The sequence below is a fragment of the Equus przewalskii genome, chromosome 24 (assembly GCF_037783145.1).
Source record: "Equus przewalskii isolate Varuska chromosome 24, EquPr2, whole genome shotgun sequence".
Taxonomy (NCBI): domain Eukaryota; kingdom Metazoa; phylum Chordata; class Mammalia; order Perissodactyla; family Equidae; genus Equus; species Equus przewalskii.
The window spans coordinates 24,893,580-24,910,454 of NC_091854.1; the positions used below are offsets into that span (position 1 = coordinate 24,893,580).

Genomic DNA, 16,875 nt, shown 5'->3' on the forward strand with positions numbered 1-16,875 from the left:
CACGCCAGCTGCTGTACCGCCAGGCCTTGCATGCACCATCACGTCCCCTCCAGAAGCAGTCCCCCGCCACCGTCCCTACCTATTTCCGAAAAGAGGTAAAGAGTGAACTAGTTGGCCGCTTGTCAACTGTAGCGCGGCCGCCCAGGCGAGATTGGAAAAAAATATAAACAACAAAACCTCACAGTCCCCGCGTCATGATGGCGCCGACCACAACTTGGGGGACTTTAAAGTTACGGTGCCTCAAGAGGTAAAAGGCACCGGAGAGGGAAGGCAAAACGCCCCTCTGCTCTCTTTTCCTCACCCCGACACAGAGACTTTTCTAGCAAAGCATCACTCTAGTGCATATGACAGGAAGGGAAGCTTTCTGTCTACGCTGCATCTCTGTTCCCCTCAGTTTGCATAATTGTGATATACCTCCTCCGGTTTTTGTGGGGGTTTTTTTCCGTTTTCTTTCTTTTTTTTCCCCCTTCATTCTCCCCCTCCCCCCCGCTGCATCCCCAGTCCCCGGGCGGGGTTGCTAAGGAAACGGCCGCTTGGCAACGCGCGCGAGCTCGGGGGCCGCCGGCCGCCACTGCGCCCCGCGCCGCCGCTGCGATTGCAGCCGCCGCCGCCGCCCGCCTCCTCCCGCACTCGCCGGCGCGCTCGCCGCCTCGCTAGATGGTGTGCGAGCCGCCGAGAATTAGACACACTCCGGACTCGGCCAAAAGCAGCCGAGAGGAGGTGTAGTGTGGTGCCAGGGGGTGGGAGGGGAGGGAGGGAGGGAAAGCGAAGAGGAGGAGGAGGGGAGGCAAAAAAGAGAGAAACAACACCAACAACTACAGGGGGAAAAACAGAAAGAAAAGAAACCCACCCACCCACCAAAAAAAAAAAAAAAAAAAAAAAGAGAGAGAGAGAGAGAGAAAGAAAAAAAAATTCTGTGGCGCGCCGCCTGGTTCCCGGGAAGATTCGCCAGCACCAGGGGGTGGGGGAGTGCGAGCTGAAAGCTGCTGGAGAGTGAGCAGCCCTAGCAGGGATGGACATGATGCTGTTGGTGCAGGGTGCTTGTTGCTCGAACCAGTGGCTGGCGGCGGTGCTCCTCAGCCTGTGCTGCCTGCTACCCTCCTGCCTCCCGGCTGGACAGAGTGTGGACTTCCCCTGGGCGGCCGTGGACAACATGATGGTCAGAAAAGGGGACACGGCGGTGCTTAGGTAGGAAGAACGGCGTGCTTTTCGTACTTGTCTCAGTCTATCTTTCTGTCTCTTTCCACCCTTCTTGACTCTTTTTAAACCCAGTAATAATGCTGGTGGTGATCACCATCAAAACATCTCAAGAAATGCAGGTACTGGTTGTGCCCGGAGCCCTGGCCCCTGCACGCTGGGGCAGGTAGCAAGCTGGACTCGTGATGCTAAAGCACTTTGCTGGAACGCCAGGAGCCCGGGAATGAGTGAAGCGTGAGGTTTAGGAGGGGCAGGTGCCACTTTGAAACTCAGTTCACTGGGTCTCTGTTTTACTGTCATGGGATACTCTTGGAGAGTCTGACAAGTTTATCAGGTTTGTTTCTATTTTACGCGAGCCTCAGCCACTTTTTCAAACTGCTGGCTGCCTGCTCCCATTTGTTTTCCCTCTCACTTGGACACATAGCTCAGTTTCTCCCTCCTCAGCTTTCTTTCCTCTTACCGCCTTCTCCCTTCTCTCTTTTCTCCCTCCTCTTTATCTTTTCCCATTTCCCCACTTCCTTCTTATGCTCCTTTCCCTCTATTGCCTTTTTTCATCCTTTTTCTGTTTGCTCTCGCTTCTTGTCTCTTTTCTCCTTTTTTATCTCCACCACTCTAATTACTGATCCTCTGATTAAACCCCATTGCCTCCACTCTCCACCTTTTCCCGTTCTGTTCCTCATTAATGCCCCTGTTCTGCGATGTTGTCTTCCCTTGTTTGACTCACGTTTCCCATCCCTCTCTCCAAATCCTTTCCATCGCTGTCACTCACACATGCCTGTTCCCTCTAACCCCTTCCAGTACCATATTCTCACTCTCACAAATCTCTTCTTAAACACATTCCCTCACATACTCTCAATTTCACATGCTCACACACACTGACACTTCCGTGCTCTAACAACCACTTTCGTATTCAGGATCTCTTTGCTGTTTAAAAGGCACATACTCCTTCACTGTTCCACACTGTGTCACTCACATATGTGTACACACCATCTCTCTCTCCGCTTTCTCTATCCCCTCTTCCTTCCCTCCTTCCACTTCAGTTTTACTTCTTTTTTCTCACTCTCCCTTCTTCCCTTCTTTTCCCTAAGCTTGAGCATTGAAATGTTTTGGAGATCCATAGTCTGATTTTTCCCCTAAGCCACACTGCAGAGTGAGCTCTTGGAAACGTTTTCTCTCCTGTGAAAATGTAAATTGATGATCAGCAGTGTTTACTTCTAAACAAGGCTAAATGCCCTTATTCCTTCATTTCCCATCGCCCTCCCTTCTCCCCCTAACACCCCACCTGACATACACCTCAAATCTCCTTAAAGATCTTCTTTCTTTCTTTCTCTCCACTGGGTGGTAGTTGCCTTATATGTGTTTGAATTGCACAAAATCAGTATACATGGCATGTGTAAGGTGAAAGAGAGTGGGATATGTTTCTGTTTGAATCATGCAACATATTTTAAATTTAATGATCTGCGATCTGGGTGTGGTACCTGATTTACACCTTCTGAGACAAGCTTATGAGTCCAAGTTGGCATGGAATACTGTTGTAGCTTCTAATATACACTAATAGCATGCTTTTATAATATATGTTGTTATCTTTGCCATAAACACAGAATGCCACTGGATGTATACAAAAGTAACAATTTGTTGTAACTTAGTAAAATAGCTTTTCATTGCTGGTAAAAGCAATGAACTCTGGGTCACACAGAGGATATACACTCATATGTATGTTCTTTAGATTAAGTTTGTTTTGGGAGTTTGAGCAATGGTGAGGAGGAAACATTATTTTCAGGAGCTGCAAACACACATCAGGGGAGCTGCAATCTATACGTTTATAGCAGCATATTGCTTATTTGTAATGAGCATTAACATTTGTCTTTTGATGATGTATCTTGGCATTTTGTTTCCAATGAGCAATCTAATAAATACTGTGGCTAATTTAAAGAGCTGGACCCACATTTTGCTTCTAGGAGAGCTGTGTTTGGTTAACTCATTGCTTGCAATAGTGAAGCTCCTCTCACTAGAGAGGACAGTATCTTTCCAGTGTTGTTGGTTTGGCGCAGTTCTTGTTTACTTGTGTGCACTGTACCTCATCCATTTATATGCTATATCCTGAGTTGTGTAATATTTTAGAGAACTTTTGACTTTTAAACTTCTTAAAAAGAATAGAATCTCTGTCTCTTCCGAATGATGTTTCTAACGAATTGCAGTGGTTTTTTCTTCTTTTGTTAACAGAATCATTTTGGTCAAATGAAACAGAAATCTGATGTGCATTACTTTTTACCCAAAGTAATTTGCTTATGGTACTTCTAGAATTCTCTAGGGAGTATCCCATTTTTTACCTTTTTGCATTGTCCATAGGTTTTAAACTATTTTAACATAGGCATTTTCAAGAAATGCTCTCTGTGTTAAGAAAACAAAAATCAAAAAAAAAAAAAAAACCATTAAATGGTGACAGTGATTTTTCTTGACTGTTTTTCTGCACCTGGTATTTGCACTGCTCATAGACCAATAGAAACTAAGGACTGACTGAGTGTTAGTCAAGTGACATGTTTTCCATCAAAAGTAATGTCACAGAGTTATATTTTATGTTTTTCCCTTGGATACTTAGAATCATATTTCATGTTATTCTCTAATTCATTAGAAAACAAAACAAAACAAAACCTACTCTCAAACATACAACCCCCCCCCCCGTCAGAGTACAGAAACCTAGTGCTCAAGAAAGTGCTTTACTGAATTACATGATATCATTTATTAAGCTTTACACAGTATACTATGTTTTTGATGTAACCCATCCCTCAAAGTGGCTCTAATAGAAAGCAAATAGTGGCATAACAGTTATCAAATAACTTTAAGTGCTAAAGGCCTGAAAGTGCAAACATGTCAGTCAGTGACTCTGTTGCTGCTGGTTACATTAATGAAACAGAAGTGTAAAGGTCAAATGATACATTTCTATCTCCTAAATGCTAGAATGTCTGTTTTAGAGAAATGAATCAAGAAAAACAAAACTTTCCCTATGTGGTGTTATAATTACAAAAGGGAAATTCGTTCGGTAATCTGCTAACTATATCTATTATTTTGTAAATCATCTTCTCTGTTTAGCTTAGAGGACTTACAGTGAAATTCTATTTAATAATTTTAACATTCTTATCATTTTAACTTTGCCTTTTAAAGTGAGTGAAGCAATATATTAAACGTCAAAATGTCCCTCACTTCTAATAATGTTATTCACTGATAAATCTCTGAAGGATTTACTTAAGCTATTTGGACCTTCTGAATAAGTAATTAGTGATGCGTCTATATGAAATAGTGATGTTTGGTACCTCCTTTACTTAAACTTTGGATTTACATAAATGCATGGATGTCTAGAGTACGTGGTAAGTTGCTATAAACACAAGTTAACTTTTTCATTAGCTTATTAAAGATCGACTTTGATTGGTACAATGTTTAATACGTATTAGTTTCATACATAAAATTTTTATGTTTGATACATAGAATACCTATGTCTAACAAAACTTGCTAATTTGTATATGGAGAAATCAACTTTTTCTCTAGTCTTCAAATTTCATTTTGTAGGACATGGAAGATAGGAGTTAATGTTTCATGAGGTGACACAGCGAAGAACAGGAGATGCTAGAACCACGTGGGTCACGCTTCAGAACCCAGTGTTTCTAGACCTGGAGAATCAAGCAGAGCATAACTCTGCTCTGGATCCATACATAAGTTTTAGATGACTTTTATTAACGTAGTTTTGAAGTTACTTTAATGTGAATCTATTGCTTTATTTTCACCTTATTATCAAAACAGTTATGTTAACGTCCAGTATGTTTAGTATTCTTCATAAACAATACAAGGAGCATCCTCACTTATATCCTCCCAAAGCCTGAACATCTTTTAAAACACGTCATTTTCAAGCTAATTCTTTCAATCTGTTTCTACTTTAACTCTTCTGTGTGAATTTTGTACATTTTAAACTGTCTTCCTGATACGAATCCAAAATATCCTATTCTCTGCTTGTCCTGCTTTAATCAAAGAAAGGAAGAAAGATTCTTTTCTTAAATGTGATATCTTCTTTTACCTTAGAAAAGATGAACACAACTCTGTCGTTTTAATGCAATAAATTTGAATGAAAGTTATATGAAATCTTAATATGATATTGTAATAAAGAGGAGAACTTTTGCTTAAAGTGGAGAACATAGGGTACATTTCCACAGAAGATACTTCCACGGGAAGCCACAAAACTTCTACAAGTAGATTTATAAATGGCTATGACAAGTATTTATTACTTCTCAGCATTTTTGTCCAGTACATTTGCCTTTTGATTAGACTACCTTAATTAGCTTTGGTTGGAAATGCATGCTATTGGAAACAAAAAAGGAAATGATTTATGTATGGGAATGAAGAATTACCAATAGCAGTAGAAATCAATCACACTGTACTTTTGGAATTTCAGTGGAGAGTCTCACATTGTCTGTTGAGTCATTCCTACACACTGATACATCACATATTCCAAATATACTGTTTAATTAAATAAGGCATTTTCAATTTAGAACATTAAGGCATTATTTAAAAACCTATATGCTTATTAAATACTTTTAACATTCCGAGTTTTTTTCCTTCTTGAAAAGAGAAGGGACACTAGATTGTCATACTGAGTCAATTTGGAAAAACGTGTTCCAGAATATGGAATAAAATGCTACACTGTGAGCTGTAATGATTGGCAGAGCTGTTCTATTAGCCTTCATCCTTCTGCTGCAGGATGCTACTGGAGATAGAGAGTGGAGCCGGTCCCGCAGGCTGCATTTCCCATTCAGCCATGTCAGCTGTCATCAGGCTATGGTTGCTCAATGGAAGGTTTGGGGAGAATGGAGGACATGATGAGTAAGAGTGTTTCTCCCTTCCTTCATGGATTTGGGCAATATCCAGAGTGTTTCCATCTCCCACTGGAACCTCTTTCTTCCATCTTCCACGTAACTGGCTCTCGGGCTTCTGTTTACTGCTTCATCCATTTGTTCTTCCATCCCAGGAGCAATAGCGAGCTTCCTGCTGTTCTAACTTCTGGGTTTTCTTACCATCACCTATTCAGCTTCTCAACTTTTCTATACCCTTTGTAATCAATTCCCTGCATTAAATTCCATCTGTCTTAAATATCCAGAATGGTTTAAGTTTTGCTGGTAGAACCCTGATTGATACATAGTGAAAAGCAGTAGTTTCAGTAAGTTTAATTACATTTGATTGAATGACTACATTGCCCATGGCACTATAAATGTTGCTTACTAGCATTGGAGACAATAGTTGTTAAGATGACTCGCATAAAAGTTCAACCATTAATAACATTGGGGCACATTATAAGAAGAAAGATGGACATTTGGGCTTTTTTTTAATACCTGGATTATGGTGAGAATAATAAGGCAAATGTATCAATATTTAATTAAGTATACAATTCAACAAATAATTTCAGTAGAAAAATATATAATAAACTATATTGCTGTGGATAGGAAAATTGATGGATGTGTATTGGGAAGATTCAATCAATAATACTGTATCATTTTTTTTTTTTGGCTGCACAGAAGAGAAGTCGGGCTAAACTCTGCCTGTGGATATGTGATCAAAATGCTGAGGTCATTCCTAAAGAGTTGCCTATTGAAATCGATAGGAATTAAGCGCCTTTCTTTTATGAAGCTTAATACCTGAGGAGCTAATCAAAGTTTTCAGTTTCTTGTGAAGTATTTGAAGTACATGACCATAACAGTGCCCATGGTTCAAGAATTTGTCCACTGTAGAAATTAGTCTTTCAAGCCATTTGAATCTTTTGATTAGAAATCAGATCACTTTTCTACCATATCCTGTTCAAAATGGCATACATTAAGACATTGTAGACATCACAGAACTTATGTAGGAGAGCTAAGGGAAGCTTCATTAGTGGGTATTGCTTCTTTATTACTCTCCTTCTTAGCTGAGTGTTAGGCAGTGTGGTGACCTTTCCCCTTCAAAGTACTTTCTGAAAGTCGCTTATGAAGGTATGTGGCTCCAGTGTAAACAGCAGGCACCATAATTTAGTCTTACTTTTGGTACATTTCGCCACACTTTTGAAGATGTTAATTTAAAATCATCATTAATGAATTGACTCTCTCTCAAGGATGCTTAAGAGAGGATTTCTGAATGGGGAGGGAAGTTGGACTTATTGATCTCCCATTCCATCCTTTTCAAGGTTTTGCTGATCCATTATAGATTGTCATTGACACTTTCTATGTAAAAGAGACAATAAAATTTATTGTTCCGTTTTTCCCCAGGAGCATCATATTACCTATCTTTGGCTTTTGCAAAGGAAATTTTAAATTGGATCACGTGCTCTTTTATAAGGTATTTTGTGTGTTTCAAATTCATCGTGGAAACAGGAACTTCCCATACTACTAGAGAGTAAAAGCTAGGATTTTTCTACATGGTCATAACCATTATCAAATTGTATTTTAATTAGTCTACTACATCTCCAAATATGGTATAATTTACAAGATACTGAAGAAATTAATAAGTTTTTTGATGTTTTCTTAAAACGCACTTTCTGTTCTTGGCTGTATAAATTTTGATTGGCAAAACATCTGGGTACCTGTTGTTCATCTCTCCCTAGGGCCTTAACACAGAACCTGGCATATATCAGGCTAAGATGCACTTTTTTTTCCTTCATTTTTTTTGGTGAGGAAGATTGGTCCTTAGCTAAAATCTGCTGCCAATCTTTCTCTTTTTGCTTGAGGAAGATTGTTGCTGAGCTAACATCTGTGCCAGTCTTCCTCTATTTTGTATGTGGGACACTGCCACAGTGTGGTTTGATGAGCGGTGTGTAGGTCTACACTCAGGATCCAATCCTGTGAACCCTGGGCCACGAAAGCGGAGCCTGCAAACTTAACCACTGCGCCACTGGGCTGGCCACCTCACTATTTTTCAAATTAATGAACCTGTGGAAAGACAAGTGAAGGAATAAATGTATTTGTTCTTTAGTTTATTAATTGTTTCACATTTCAGTAATTGTGATATATTTAATACTGTGTTGGATCTGCATACTTATAGTGATTAAGTACTTTTAATTGAATCCTTCTCTCAATAGTCTCTGCCTTAAGTAATTCATGCAGAAGTCCTAGTGGGTTAAGACACATACATTGGAATCATTCAGTGTCTTTAAACTGCAGGACACAACCCACTAGTGGTTCTTGAAGAAAATGTACCAGATACAAAAGATATTTTTTAAATAAAATGTACTAAAATAGAGTAGAAGGCAGTATACATAGTATCATTTGGTTCAACTTTTATTTCCTGTGTGTGTTTGTGTGTGCCAAGATGTTAGATGTATTTATTACTATGGGTTTCAGCAGAAAATGTTTGAAATGCAATGGTACAGTTGTAAGATTTTGAGATGTAGTTATAATTTTAGGAAGATCTAGGATTTTAAATTATATAGGAAGGCTTTTGCTCTTTGCAATTATAATCAGCAGATAATAGGAACAGTACGAAATAGCAAAATGTCTATTGTGACCTCCTAACATTTTTTTTGTTTCTACCTCAGTTCATGGAGCCTCCTCTTCCTTTCTCCTAAGGTTTAAATTAAATAAAATCAATAAAGATACAGAGGTAGAGAGAATTGGCTATTTGCTTTGGAAGAATAACTCTCAATTGTGAAAAGTAGCTGCATACCCCAAACCAGAGTAGAACTTTTGTATCATTCCAACCATCTCCCAGAGGTAGGTCAACAGTGCTGTATAAACCACAGGGTATTGATACTAGCTGATAGAATTTTAATGTGGCCATGTGGCTTTGATTTATAATGTTGAGAAGGTTATCTATTAGCATAGTGGTTTCTAAGCCATATCAAGTTCTGAATCTTGACAGAGGACCTTTCATGCTCTTAAGCATCCAGCTGGCATGGGAATTGGTCTTTTAATCACTTTCTCTAGGAAAAGGGGGATATAAGAAAGGAGGAATTTGGCAGTGTTGCCAACTTTAAGTGTTGCTCTTTTGAACAGAAGCCAATGCATTATACTTTCCAGATAGCTGGTAATTTGTTCAATTTAAGAAAGATGTTATAACCCTTTTCAGTCCAGAACTAAATTGTTCTTTACTGAATTTCATTAAGTCATTTGGACACAGGTCCAGTGCCCATGCTCATGCTACGAAATAGGGTTTCTTTAAAGCTATAGCTACTGTCGTAAAGTATTGAAAGGTTTTGGATGATCTAAAGGGCCGTGGGAAAAATGTGTTCTGTTGTCTTCAGAAACACCTTTCCTCTCATGCAACTGAATTAAATTTAGAGATATTAAATGAATTTAAGAGATACTGCAAATCTAAGAGCTGTAATCAGACGGCAAGAGAGTATTGTTTGTAGATTTCCTCCAATAACATTACATACTGTTGTATGGGGATATTAAGTGAATAAATCAAAGGGATCATGAAGTTTTCCTAATCTTATAGATACAATATTTCTTATAGGAGAACATATGTAAATATATTTGATTTGTAAGTAACCTGTTTTCAAATTAATATCTTGTAATTCATCAGCTGAATAGAAAATGGCATCTCTACTGCTTGACATATTGCTTGGCATGTTATTTGTGCTCAAAACCTGAATGTTGAGTAGAGGAATTGAAGAAGAGAGAAAGGAAGGGAGGGAGGAAAGTATGTTATGCTGTATGAGTGACTTCTGATCAAACTACCTAAGATTTTACATCACTGGGATGACAAAATTAAACCCACAAATTGCACTGTATCGCAGAATTACAGTAAGAAGGAATAAATTTAACTTCAATTCATTCATTCATTTTAATAATCCTGAACCTACATCCTTCCCATGATGAAGTGATGTACATTGTACAAAATGAAGTGCTAAAATCATGTTTTACCCTGACGGACATATTTCTCTTCCAAGTTGCTAGTGCATTTATGTTTATTTTAAAATATAGATAGCAGCTCTGTACCTTGGTCTATGATAGGGTCAGGGGCTAATGTTTTGGAAAAGGAAATTATATATAAATCTTTGAATAATTGCTTGCTTGTCTTCTTGACCATATATCATTGATCATTTCTTTTGCTCGTACATCATTAATATGAAATAATACATATGAAGAGTTACTTTTGTTTACCCACGGAGTTTATCTTCTATTGTAATTGTTTAGTTGCATTGAAACCCATTGTGCTTTGAAGTGTCCAGGGTGGGAGTGATGAGAGTTTGAGTTCTTGCTTCTCTATTTACTGGCTTTGTGACCTTGAACAAATGTGCTATCCTCCCTTAGTACCTCCCTAACAGAGCTGCATGGATTATGTGAGATAATGCATGTAAAATGCTAACACAGTACCTACCACATAGTAAACACTAAATTTGTATTAGCTAATAATATATGCTGCTTTTCTTCTCCTAATCTCAATCTGAAATTTGTTGGCACTATTTACTTACTAACATAGGTATGTTTTTCTCTGTTTAAATTACTATTCAGTTATTTGTGAACCCACAGTACAGTATTCATTGAACATATATTTTTGTTGTGAGTTTGTTAAAATACCATTTGTTAAGTAGAGCCCTGGGGTGTCAGATGGTGAGCTGCGGTTCAACAAAAGACCACAAGGGAAGTTGAAATAGAGAAGTTTATTGCTCAGGTCCTGGAGGAAGTACATGGCATGCCTCCAGGAGCCACCCAGGGAGGTCAAGGCAGGATGCAGGCAGAGAGAGTGTCAGGACCTGGGGCACATACCTTTATTAGGATCCGTAGGTGGAGTGCTTTGGGGTTCCCTGGCTAAGACCGACTGGTCGATTCAAACCAAAAAGAGTGGGGTTTTGATAAACTCCATGGCCATCTTATCTAAGGAATGCACAAGGGGCATTGTTGTTTTTGTTGAGCCCAATTTGTTGTTGTTGTTGGGCCCAGGAAGCAAGTGAAATGACTGCAAATCTAGAAGATGAAATACATCAAAAGAAGTTTTAGCTATGAGAGTGCAGACCCAGGGCTCTCAATAGCAGTGGAATCACGAATTTTGTGCTCAACAGACTGATGGTGACTTGATTCACATACTAGAAATAAGAGATCACTGTATCTGGGTGGTCACGTGAAACATCGAGGACAGAAGAAGAAATAAAAAGAGACAGAAGAGAAGAAATAAGAGGGATTAGAAAGTACAATGTGATGGCAGTGGAGGAGTTAGAGGGGGAAGATTAACATTTGTGACAGAATTTAGAAGGGAAGAAGTGATAACTGGTGACAACATTGGAATAGTCAATAAGAGGGCTAGAATTAAAAAAAAGTAGCCAACTGTGTGTTCTAGGTGGGGTAGCAAATAGTTGTTCAGGATTTGATATGCGCTTGTGGTTCCTTAGGGCATCTGTATGTCATGCTGCAGGCAGTACAGTTGAGAAGCAGTCTGTAGAGGCAGGAACTACCCTCTACTTTGCCATTTTATGCATTGACAGTATACTCCGTAGAAGCTCAGAAAATATGAATGCTTGCTGTGATTCTGTATATTTACCAAAGGCACAGCAGAATGATTTAAGTTTATAATCGTGACAGAGCCATCAATATATATCATGATTCAACTAACACTCACCGAGTACCTACTCTATATGACATACTTTCACAACAATATGCAATCAGGTATTGCTTTCCCAGTTTTACAGCCAAGTATATTGAGGCTTGGAAAGGTAGGATAACCTGCCCCAGGTAGGACAGGTAGTGGCTGAGCCAGAGTTCAAATCTAGGTCCTTTTATCCAAGCCCAGTGACTTTTCTACTATCTTGTGTCTCTCACTAAGGAAAGATCATAGCAATTGATAAGCTTATAGCTTATTCAGTTATTAAACATTTATTAAGCACCAGCTGCATTTTAGCTACTGCTAAGTTGACAATGATAAAAAAGTCAAAAAGGTGTGTTATATATTTGAGGAAAAATATGAAATTAGAAAATAGTGAATTCTTAAAACTATAAATATTCCGAAAAGAAAAAACTCTCATCCAAAAATGATTTCATCCCTAATGATTACAAGCTACTGATAACACAAGAGAAAAAAAAAGGGAACAGTGTTTGAACATCATTTATAGTTAGGCGTTATACATCGGCTACCTCATTGAATCCTCATAGCAACCTACAATTTTTCTACTTTCTAAGTGGAGAAACAAACTCATAGAAGATGAATAACTTTCCAAACTTTAATACGGCTAGTAAATGGCATAACTAGGACTTGATCCTGGGCCTGTGTGTCTCCAAAGCCAATGCTCATATTTTTAAAGCCACGATATTTCCTGGAGCTTTTGTGTACTGTGGTCCTTAACGGAAAGGAAAAGCAGTGGATGCTTGCTGTAGTACTCCAAGTCCTCAACTTAATCATTTGAATGCTACTTCAAGGATAACTCTAAACAGCTGAATTAAATCGATTTACAGCCTTCCTTTGAAAAGGGTGAGGCAGCCTAGAGGGTTGAGCACCATTATTTCCCAAGATAGACGGGAAGATCAAAAAAAATTCAGGGACCTAAAAAAAATACTTTTTTTTCCAATTTTGTTAAATATGTCAGTAATATGTTATAGAGTCTTATGTTTAATTACAATCAAAGAATAAAATGGAACGTGTTTGAGTTAGACCAGTTGCCTTTCTTTGCTAGGTGGTAGAAGGCGTATATATAGTTCATAGCCTAATTGAATGAACATTTGTTTTTATCCCATGGTATGCAATTTAAGAATCTTCTTTAAAATATTTTACATATGCACTTTCTACAGATTTTATGTGTGCATCCAAGAGGAGAGTAAATTCCCTGATGACTTGTTCTTTGGCTATCCAAAGCTTTCCCAATATAAATTCTTATTTTTGTCTCATATCGTTCAAAAACGTTTTCAACCTTCTCTAGCCCAGTTCTAACTCTTCCTTCTCTGAATTCTGAATTGCTGCACCTTTCCTTTTCATAATGTTTACTCTAGAAATTTTACCTTACGGTATGTTGTTACCTATTTTGACTCTGCAAAGGAACGTAACAGCCAGTGTCCTATGTAACATTCACTTCTGTTATTGCAAATCCTTCACGGGACTTTGCATGAAGCTTGCACATGGCTATTTGTATAGACTATATTTACTAAATTCTAGGATACTTGAATTGATTTTTCTTTTTTTTTTCTTCTTTCAGCAATTTGTTTTGTATTTTGTCTACTCATCGTGTAGTGTTTCCACGGGGCATATGGACTTTCAGACATTTATTCACCATTTTTCAGCATATAGTATTGAGTGCCTGCCATATGCTAGATGCTTTCTATGAGTTTCAGGTACAGTGGTGATAAGGGATAAGGTCTCTTCTGTTGAATTTGCATTCTAGTTCAACCTGCATCCTTAATAGTGTCGTGTAGTGTAAAGAACGTATGTTTGACTTTTTAATTCACCCATTATTAGCTTTCTGGTCACAGGCAAGTTATTTGGCTCCTCTGAGACTCAGTTTTCTTGCCTGTAAAATAGAAATACTGATGGCTATTCCTATACTTATTGTGAATCCTAGTAATAAAGTATGTGAGTGTGCCCAAAGCAGTGTTCAGCACATGGTTGGTGCTCTGTGTCAGTGTCTTTTCTCTCTCCCTTCCTTTAATATAGCTGTAACTTATGGTCAGGACTAGCTAGTGAAAGGAATTGTCACATGTTATATTGTGCTTCCTGTATTCTGTTTGTTCCCTGATAACTTCTGAGGCTCACCTATTTTTAATTTAAGGCAGCTTTCTGATACTTTGAAAAGTAGAGGTAATCTGAACATGTGATGCCTGTCTCATTCATCTTGTGTCTACTTCTTGGACTCATTTTTCCTTCATACGAGATGCTTTGCTTTCATACTGTCCTCTCTTTAATACTTTTGTACGTGGGTTTTCCCCTAAATTTATTGTCAGTTTTTGACATATTCCGAATGTCCATGAAGAGTATATTTATTACTCACACTTTCTTCTGTTGACATCAAAACCTTCTGATCATTATGTGTTTCTTCTAAAATGCTACACTTTTCTCAGTATATTGCATTATTGTTTTCCTTGGTTGGAATGGTAATGTATGTAAGGAACACTTCATAATTACCATCTGATCCTCTGTTTGACCAGCAAAGCAAACAATATTTGAAATTCTTCTGCAAATAATTCTTCATTGAAATAGTGCTTCCATGCTTTTGCCTCTTAATTTTCTGAACTATTCTGAGTCTCCTTCCTCCAACAGAATAGATGACACTTCTCTCTAATCTCAAAAATTGATGAGCTTATTTTCTGACTTCAGGGACTTATTTCATTAATTATTCTTTATTTCAAGTAGGATTTCTTACAGTCGCCCCCTCTTTTGTGGGACTTTCTTCTCCACATCAATTGATTTTCCAAAATGGCTTTTCAGTAAATACCAACTTCTATTCTTTTTCTAGACTTAGCCTCAATGCAAATTTTTTAATAGAACTTTCATTATTTTGCTCAGAATTGAAAAATTGAAAGCAAAATTTAAACACATGGAGATATATATATATCTCCTCAAATTTATATATCCAAATATATACATAGCTGTATGTTTTTGTGAATTTACTTGCTTCATGACTTTGTGAGCCTGAACAATTACCTTGCATTAATGCTGGATTTAACAAAATGTATTTGGTGAACATAAGCAATTCCTTCCTTGTATTTTAGTTATTTATATACATGTTTTATAAAATACCTCTACCCCACTACTGTAAAGGACTTGTGGAGACAGAATTGTTACCATAATTGCCTCTGTATCCCTTGAAGCCTTGAACAGGCTTGGTGAGTAGAAAAATATTTGGGGACACGAGTAAATGAATCTACAAAAACTAGTTTCTCTCAATAGAGTCCTTTCTATGCTCAGTTTGAGAGTGTATCTACATATGAGACACATGCATTTTTAATTTGTTTATTATAATTTGCAATTATTAACATTTTTACACAAATCCCATTGGAGTACATTTTCAGGTGAATCAGTATCCATATCTCCATTTCTTCGTATTTATTTTAGTGTTCTATGAACCACTCACCAGACATTTTGTGAGGCAGGAGGACATGGCTGCCCTGCCATACTCCCAGAAAATGTTAATATTAATAACATTGTGAAGATCCGATCATGTGGATGGGAAATGTTCTCACCAAACATCATCTGAGGAATTAAGCAATGTGGTTGATTTTTTTTAATGTAACAATACATAAAAATACGATATTGGAGATATTTGATTAAATAAAATTATTTGAATTCTAGACTGAATGGTGCTGTAGTGTTTTTTTCTCCATAATTTTTTGGAGTAGAAGATCATAAAATAGGATATCACAAGTGGGGAGGAAGAATTAAGTTCCAGTCGGATAGGACCAGTCAGATACATTTCAGAGTGGGAGAATTGTGATGAATATTGTGTTATGACAATGATGATAATACCTATGATTTCTGTTGCCTAGTAAGAAAATAATTTTTAAATTCATAAATTTAGGAAGGCAGCTCATTGAAGTTTTTCCAAATATCTTAGAAGTTCCTAACAGGTATCCTTAATATTACACACCTTAGGGTTTTAAGAAACAGAGTCTTTAGTTTGATTTTAATAGTAAAGAACTTTTAGTTTCCAATACCTGCAGTATATATTCCAGACATTCAACGGGATGTTCAATAAATAGTTTATGGATTGATTGTTTTGCATTTCCTTGTACTACTCTTAACCACTGAGTTGTTATTCCTTAGTAAATTTGAAACACACTTTAGGATCAAAATTCATTCTTAATTGTTAAATGAAATCATGGGATTTGCATCTTGGTCATTTTGAAAATACTTAGAGAAAACTCAAAAAAGGAGATTTGATATACTGGAGGATTAAACCAAAATATTTAAGCTGATTGACTTTATTACCACAAAACTAATTAAAAATAAGGCTAACAAAAACTATCTTCTTAAAGAAAGAGTCAACTTATTATCTATTTTCAATGATTTTCATTTCTGTTAGTAGATAGGTTGGTGGTCAAATAGCCATCATCAGTCATGCATAATTATAACAAAAAGATTTTCCAAGAGTTTAGAGTTAGTATAGCTTACAGAAAAATTCTGACATAGAAAGTATAAATTGGTACTAATTGTGTAGTTTTACAACTTTTGATTAAGAAGAAAATGTTAAATTATGTACAGTTATTGAACTATTTTATGAATAAATGGCAACTAAATAAATACATAAAATTCACTTGGCACAGTAATTTGCATAATGATTATAAATTTATTAGATTAACATAAATAATCTTAAAGCAGGCATATATAAAATGTCTTGATAATAGCTTTCCATCTATATAAAAATTAGACCAGTACATTTTTCCAAATTTTTCTTTATGTTCAAGAAAGGAATTTTTTAAGAAGAAATAAAATATCGGCATTTTAAATGATAATTACTTCATTACCCATAAAGTCTATACATTATTAAACCTTTTATGCATGTCAGTAGGGGCTATATTTTCTGTCATTAAAAATAATTGATCCATTTAAATATTATTAAAAAAACTAAACTAGGTTGAAAAAATGTAAATATTACTATAAAACTATTTGATCTCCATATTTATTATTTTACTTTGAATAATAAACAATGAAAACGTTACAGAAATAATGCGTTTCAAAGAACAAAAATGATATAATAGTTAAAAATGTATTTTGTAATTTTTAATTTTTTTGTATATTTAAAAGCCT

The 16,875-nt window shown here is 36.9% G+C and overlaps 1 protein-coding gene across 2 annotated transcripts in view; it reads left to right on the forward strand.

Moving 5' to 3' along the window:
- The first annotated feature begins 527 nt into the window (after positions 1-527).
- NEGR1 (neuronal growth regulator 1) overlaps positions 528-16,875 on the forward strand; it is an 817,887-nt gene continuing 801,539 nt past the window's right edge. Inside the window, exon 1 of one of the 2 annotated variants that reach the window (XM_070592298.1) lies at positions 528-1,188. In XM_070592298.1, the coding sequence (XP_070448399.1) occupies positions 1,013-1,188 (176 nt within the window). In that variant the 5' untranslated portion in view covers positions 528-1,012. The remainder of the gene's footprint in view (positions 1,189-16,875) is intronic. The other variant, XM_070592297.1, reaches the window with a different exon arrangement.